We start from the raw sequence: 8,181 nt of genomic DNA on the forward strand, positions 1-8,181 counted from the left end.
CCCTCTCATTCCCCGGGGAGAACTCCAACATGGTGGAGCTCAACCAGGGACTTGTGAGTATCCCCATACCTGCCCGGCGCCTGTCAACTTGGCCAACTCCGGAAAAGTAAAGAGTTCAGCCCCTCTCCACGAATTTGGTACCAGATCCCAACTAGAAACTTGACCATATTACACCAATTTTTGCCTTCCTTCATTGGCTTCCTATCCATGTTAGATCAGACTACAAGGTGCTTCTGCTGACTTGTAAAATTCGACATGGGCTTGCCCCATCTTACCTGTCTGATCTCTTTAAACCACACATTCCATCTCGAGCTGTTCGCTCTCAAAATACAGGGTTCCTGTGTGTACCCAAAGTTAAAAAGAAGTCAGCTGGTGGCAGGGCCTTTTTCTGTTGGGCCCCGTTCTTGTGGAATAACCTGCCTGCTGCCGTCAGAAAATCAGTCTGTTGAGTCCTTTAAATCCAAACTTAAAACTCATCCTTTTTGCCTTACCCTACATTTGGTTGCCTTTAAATTAAACTCCACGACCTGTACTGAATAGCAGATCGGTTTCTGTCTCAATGCATTTACCAAGCACTGCTCTGCCGACCAGATTATAGAGTATAGATTATTGACAATTGCAAAATGTTCTCTTCTCTCACGTCTTTTCTCTCTCTCTGAATGATGCCTTCTCCTTTATATTTTTCTGTATGTGAATGGTGTGATGTGAGTCTCCGGTAACACTTTCTGTGAAGCTTGCATCTGTAAGGCCCAGAAGCATCTATGATGCCCTATAAGCATCTATTGCATCTATAATGCCCATACTTTCCTATAATGTGTATTACAATGACTAACAGCTATGGCTGAAGACTGTGAAATAGCACTGAAGTCTCATTATGCATCTCTACAAAACTTCAGCAAAACAAGTTGGCTATGATGCATTATGACATTTGACAGATAAACAGGCTAATGAGGACATATTTATAATGCATAAATCCATTTTAAATTGATATAGTGTATCATAAAGAGGGTTATGAGCTGTTGTGGGGGCGTATACATGGTTATAATGAATCTTACAATGACTTATAGCTACACTTATAGGGCGTTATAAATGCTTATAGAGCATTATAGATGCAAGCTTCATAGAAAGTGTTGCCGAATCTCCTTTGTGTGCATGTGTAGTCTGTCCTCCTGTCAGGTCTCCATGGTGATGGTGGTCGCATGGCTCAGGTCCTGGGCTGTTCCGGTGGCATCTGGGCACTGCTTGGCATCCTCATCATATTCTTCATATTATCTCATAATTCCATTATAATTCTGTTATCCTCTTTCAATGCTGTATTCTGTAAATTGTTTTTATACCTCCTCTGTTGCTCTTCCTAATGTTTCCTCATACTCACTGTGGCAACCTCTAACCACTTAGAGTGTGAGTCCACTATTATGAGAAATGTCTTCCCCTGGAATGGACCAGCAAATTCAATGTGTAGCCAGGACCATTTCTTAGTTGTCCACTCCCAAGGGTGCAGCTGTGCTGTTAGTGGTGCATGACGAGTTCTCTGGCAGGTTTCACAGGATTTTACTGTCTGTTCTATTGCTAAATCCATACCTGGCGACCAGACATAACCCCTCCCCAGGCCCTTCATATGCACAATGCCTGGGTGTGCATCATGCAGCATGGCCAGTACCTCCTCCCTCGCCAGGTTGGGAATAACTACACGACTCCCCCATAATAAGTAGTCCTTGTGTGCGGACAGTTCATGGCGCCGGGTGAGAAACGGCTTGAAACGGCTGTCAAGTGTATCCACTGGCCAGCCATGCAGGACCCAGCGCAGCACCCGGGACAGAACTGGATCCTTCCGAGTAAGGGCGGCAATGTGTTTTGCATTCAGTGGGGCTTCAGGCGCCATTTCCAGTAAGAGCACCTCCATGGGTGGAGGGGTCTCACGCATACCAGTGAGCAGTGGTAGGCGACTGAGGGCATCAGCATTTGCTAGCTGTTTGCCAGGGTGGTAGCAAAATTCATAATCGTAGGCCCCAAGAACACTCCAGCGTAGCATGCGTGGGGACAGGACAGGTGGCATGGGCTTAGAGTGGTGTAGCAGGCCCAAAAGAAGTTTGTGGTCAGTAAAAACCACAAAGTGGTGACCAGCAAGGTACTGGTGAAATTTTTTGACTGCAAAAATGACCGCCAAGGCCTCCTTATCTATTTGGGCATAATTTCTTTCAGTGGAGGATAGTGTCCTCGAGGCAAAGACGATAGGAGCTTCCTGGCCATCGGACTCCATATGGAAGAGCAGCGCCCCCAAGCCATAAGGCGAAGCGTCACAAACAATGGCTAATTGCTTTGTTTCGTCATAGTGTGTGAGCACGCCATCAGCCTGAAGCAGTTGTTTTGCAGCAGTGTAAGCTTTTTCATGTGCGTCAGTCCACTGCCAGGGTGCAGACTGATCCAGGAGGTGGTGCAGCGGTTCTAAGATGGTAGCCTTGTTTGGCAAAAAGCAGCTGTAAAAATTGAGTAGGCCTAGGAATGACTGAAGCTCCATTTTGTTCCAGGGTGAAGGCGCCTTCTGAATAGCCTCAGCTTTCTCCATAGTCGGCCGCACGCCATCCTTGTCCACACGAAAACCTAAAATTTCAACTTGGTCAGCAGCAAACACACTCTTCTCCTTCTGTAGTCGCAATCCTGCTTCTGCGAATCATTCCAGCACTGCACAAAGACGGTCATTGTGCTGGTCAACAGTCTTTCCCGCTACTAAGACAACATCCAGGTACAGTTGCACGCCTGGTATACCGGCGAGGAGTGTATCCATGAAACGCTGAAATATGGACACAGCTGTCGATACTCCAAACTGCAGGCGGCGGGCCCGAAACAGCCCGCGATGGGTGTTTATAGTGAGAAGCTCTACAGCCTCGTCGTCCAGCACCAGCTGCTGGTAAGCTTGTTTGAGGTCCAATTTACTGAAAAGCACCCCCCTGCCAGTCTGGAAAACAGTTCAGCCACTGTAGGAATGGGGTATACATCAGGTTGCACAACTGTATTCACAGTGCAGCAATAGTCACCGCAAATTCCTAAGCTGCCATCCTTTTTAACTACTGGTACGATGGGTATGGCCCACCTTGAGGGTCTCACGGGTTCAAAAATACCCTGAGCTACTAGCTTGTCAAGCTCCTCATCTAGCTTTGGCCGAAGGGCAAAGGGCACCGAATGTGCTTTAAAAAACTTGGGTGATGCTGTCGTATCAATATCAATAGCAATTGCAGGGGTTCGTGAAGCCCCGAGGTCCTGAAAGACTTCTGCATATTCCATTAATATGGACTCCACGGATTGTAAGCATACTTGGCGCACCCCCATTACAGAAATGCCCAGTGCCTCAAACCAGTCCCTGCCCAGTAGACTTGCCCCCTGACCTCGAACAATAATCAGTGGTAAGGTCTTGTGATTGCCTTGATACTGCACATCCACAAAAATCTTCCCATTAACTTGTAGTTCTGCTTGTGACCATTGTCTAAGCACACTACTGTCCTTGTGCAGTAAAGGCAGCTGGTCAGGCCACAAGGTGTTGTAACTGCCCTCACTGATCAAGAAGCATGCGGCTCCAGAGTCCACCTCCATTACATGTGTTTTGTTATTCAGGATCACAGTGGCTTGATATGGCTTTTTTACGTGAGCATACAGCTGCCTGCCCATGGTGTAAAAGTCATATTCCTCTTCTTGTTGCCTAACAGTGTGTGTGTGTTGTTCGGATTGAGGAACTGTGTCAGAAGAATCTGCTGATGCGACATCTCTGCTCTTTTTAAAACAAACACGAGAAATGTGCCCCCTTTTTTTGCAATAGTGGCATACAGCAGAGGTAAATTTGCAATGTTGTTGGTTGTGTGTGCCTCCACAACGAAAACATGGCTTTGCACCACCTTCTGCTACTGTTTGTTTCACCTTCAAAACGGTTTGACTTTGTGCAGTCTGATGAACTTCTGCTGACTGTGGTGGTCCCAGCTGGTTTGGTTGTAGTATTCGCGCATTTGACGTGGCTGTTTCCGCTGCAAGGGCTTTCTCCTCTGCTGCTTTGAATGTGAGTTCCTTTTCAGGCAACAGGCGGCGCTGCAGCGCTTCATCTAGCATCCCACAGACAATTCTGTCACGCAGCATGGCTTCCAGTTGGTCACCAAAAGCGCAATGCACTGAGTTCAGCAATGTAGCTGGAGATTCCTTGGCCGTGCTTTTGTTTGCAATAGTGAAACTGAAAACACTGAACAATTTGTGATGGAGGAGGACTGCAGTGGCGTTTCAACGCCGATACTAAGTTTTCATAGGTGACGGCCATAGGAAGGATGGGAGCGACCACCGAACGTAGTGTAGAATACGTTGCAGCACCACAAATGCTAAGCAAAATAGTGCATTTCTTCTCCTCCCCATCTACTCCATTTGCCAGGAAAAAACATTCCAGTCTCTCAATATACTCCTCAATGGCAGTGCCGGAGCCTTCATCAAACTCTTCTATGTGTGATGTTCAGATGTTCAGTATTAGGAGAATACACCTTTATGGACACAGGGAATTATGGGATAGTAAAACAGAGCAGCCACGGGAGCGGGAAGGTAGACGAGGGTCAGTCGGATTATGTGCACGTTATGCATGGAGCGAAATAAACATGCCGAAGTTCCACGGCTAATTCAGAAACGGTGTTATCATCTGTGAGAGTGAAAAGCAGGTCATTACAATGGCGACGAGGACTTTGTGGATTGACGGAACCTGCACTGCGGAATTGAATTATGAACTCTAATCAGTAGTAACAAAAGGGTAGTAACGTTCAGCTAACTGCATTAGCTGAGCTAGCTAGCACGAATCAACAAGTTCATCCACGTCATCTGCCATCTCATCATGGCAAATTTTTTCGCGTCGAGCAACGCATTCCCGGCGTTTCATATCCATGGAGGTGCCCCAGGGACGTTGGGACCTAGATGGGAGAAATGGATGGCTCGTTTCGAAATTTTCTTGTTGGCCATGGACATCAAAGACAATACTAGGAAACGTGCCACGCTACTTCATTATGCGGGCGAACAGGTGTATGACATTTTTGTGACGCTGCCTGATAAGGGAGTCGCTAAAGACTTTGACAAAGCCGTTAAGGCACTTGAGACTTATTTTTCACCAAAGAGGAATGTGGATTTTGAGGTGTACAAGTTTAGGCAATCTACACAGTCTGGAAATGAAACTGTTGGGGAATACTATGTCCGCTTATGCACACTTGCAGTATCCTGTGAGTTCTCTGATGTTGACGCAGAAATAAGACGCCACATTGTGCAAACCTGCGTATCGCACAAACTTAGGAGAAAAGCTCTCACTGATCCCACGGTGAATCTGACAACACTCCTGGAACTAGCCAGGCTGGAAGAAGCGTCTGAACAAGCACGTGAAATGGAGAAACGATCAGACACCGTTTCGGATGGTATTTTGGATCTGCGCCACCAAGAGCGCAGGAATCAGCGGGCTAGGCAACCTGCTCATACGGCCCCAGGCGCGCACGGACGTGCGTGCTTCAACTGCGGTGGCTCATTCCCTCATCAAGGTGACTGCCCAGCACGTGGGCTTGCATGTCGCAATTGTGGCAAACAAAATCATTTCTCAAAAATGTGCCGGTCGCGCCCAAGACAAAGTATGAACTATGTACAATGTCAACAGTCAGATGACACCTCAAAATCAAATGCCCACTCACCGCGTCCCAATGAAGACAGCACAGACCACTCCCCCAGATATCTTATTACACTGAAAGACCCAGCTATCACAGCGCCAAAACAGACCATTCAGATAAATGGGTCGCCTCTCGAAGTGCTGGTAGATACAGGAGCCTCAGTCAATGTAATGGACTATTGCACATTTCAATCACTCCCAGCCCGCCCAGTACTGCAGAACACATCAGTCCAGATTTTTGCTTATGGCTCCCGCACGCCTCTGCCAATGCGCGGGCAATTTTGCTCACAACTCGGCTTCCGAGACAGAATTGTCAGAGAAACATTCTTCGTGGTCGACAAGCCAGCGATTCCTGTAGTAAGCTGCCAGACAGCAGTTGCCCTCGACCTAGTCCACCTGGTCAACAATGTACGTGTGCCGCTCATGCTCCAAAAAAAAAATCCCCACCGTTTTTCAAGGCATTGGAAAGCTCAAGGATCACCAAGTGAAAATCCACATTGACACTACAGTGCAACCAGTGGCTCAACAACACAGGCGCATCCCCTTCCACATGAGACAGCTAGTGGAACAGGAGCTGGAGAAATTAGAGGCGCTAGACATCATCGAACGTGTTGAAGGCCCCATGCCATGGGTCTCTCCGGTGGTAGTAGCTCCAAAGCCCAAACAACCAGGAAAAATCAGACTGTGTGTTGACATGAGACGCCCAAACGAAGCGATCAAGCGTGAGAGGCACCTCACTCCCACAGTGGACGACATTCTAGCAGACCTCAATGGGGCAAAAGTGTTTTCCACACTTGATCTGACAGCTGGCTACCACCAGATTGAACTCCATCCTGACTCCCGCTACATAACAACCTTCACAACACATGTGGGCCTGAGGCACTACAAACGACTCAACTTTGGGATATCTTCAGCGGCAGAGATTTTCCAAAACACCGTTAGAGAGACACTGTCTGACATCCCGGGTGTTCTGAACGTCAGTGATGACATGCTGGTGTATGGCACTAGCCAAGAAGAACATGACAAGAGCCTAGAGGCGGTCCTTACGCGTCTCAGTGAATGTAACCTCACAATGAATGTTGACAAATGTGACTTCAACAAGACCAAGGTGGAGTTTTTCGGATATGTATTCTCAGATCAAGGCATCTCAGTGGACCCCAAGAAGGTGGCTGCAGTCAAGGAGACCCCAGCCCCACGGAACCCAGGAGAGGTCAGAGCTCATGGTGTCCACATCTGATTTCCTTCTCAGAGGTAACAAGCTGGTAATACCCTCATGTCTGCATAACCGAGTGATTGACATTGCTCACGAAGGCCACCAGGGGTTGGTAAAGACAAAGAAACGTTTGAGGGAAAAAGTGTGGTTCCCTGGTATAGACCAAAAGACAGAAGACTGCATCAAAACCTGTCTTGCTTGCCAAGCAGTGACAAACACAACACAATCTCACACACCACTCCAGATGACTCCCCTTCCAGCTGCACCCTGGACTGAGGTGAGTGTGGATTTCTGCTCATTGCCAAATGGAGAGTACTTACTTGTAGTGATGGACGATTATTCAAGGTTCCCGGTGGTGGAGAAGGTGTCCACCACATCTGCAAAAGCTGTTATACCAAAGCTAGACAGCATGTTCTCATTATTTGGCATCCCAGAAGTTGTCAAGAGTGACAATGGTCCTCCTGTCAATTCTGAGGACTTCTCCAGGTTTGCTTCATACCTAGGCTTCCGCCACAGAAAGATAACCCCTTATTGGCCCCAAGCAAATGGGGAGGTTGAGCGCTTTATGAAAACGTTGAAAAAAACGATCCAGATTGCCACACTTGAATGCAAAAACACTCAACAAGCACTGAATCGCTTCCTGAGAGCATACAGAACAGCCCCACACAGCACCACTGGGAAACCAACTGCCACAGCCATCTTTAGTAGGCAGGTGCGCACAACACTACCTAATGTCCAAAACACAGTTCCAGACAAGCTCATGAGAGCCAGAGACACACAAGCAAAAGAGAAGATGAAAGGGCATCATGACAAACACTTCTGTCGCCCATCCCCTGCTCTGAAAGTGGGTGACCATGTGCTGGTGAAAAGACTGCGACTAGAGAACAAATTCCAGTCCTTTTTCAATCCGGAGCCGTTTCAAGTCACTGCAGCAAAAGGAACAATGATCACTGCTCAACGGGGGCAGCAGGTGGTGACAAGAAATGCGTCACACTTCAAGCGAGTGTCCCCCACACTTGGTCCAACTGGTACACTGGGAGAGGACAACAGCATGCAGAGTGAGACTGACCCAAATGACTTTGTTTACAATGATGAACCCAACCCAACGCCAGGCCCAGTGACCTCAAGTGCCCCTCGCTACCCAAGAAGGGTTGCCGTGAAGCGGCCAGAGTACCTTAATGATTTTGTGCCATAACATAACACCTTGGACTGTGTTGTAGTAGAGCATTAGTTTGGTTTTTGTATGCCGTTAATTAAAAAAAACAAAACAAAAACAAAAACAAAAATGTTTATGCTGTAATACCTC

General features: G+C 47.5%; 1 protein-coding gene across 1 annotated transcript; it reads right to left on the bottom strand.

The window, feature by feature from the left end:
- Positions 1-1,354: 1,354 nt before the first annotated feature.
- On the bottom strand, positions 1,355-2,056 carry LOC130118558 (uncharacterized protein K02A2.6-like). The gene has a single exon (XM_056287004.1). The coding sequence runs from the start codon at positions 2,054-2,056 to the stop codon at positions 1,355-1,357; it is 702 nt and encodes a 233-aa protein (XP_056142979.1).
- Positions 2,057-8,181: the final 6,125 nt, after the last annotated feature.

This window comes from Lampris incognitus, chromosome 9, assembly GCF_029633865.1.
Source record: "Lampris incognitus isolate fLamInc1 chromosome 9, fLamInc1.hap2, whole genome shotgun sequence".
Classification (NCBI taxonomy): Eukaryota; Metazoa; Chordata; class Actinopteri; order Lampriformes; family Lampridae; genus Lampris; species Lampris incognitus.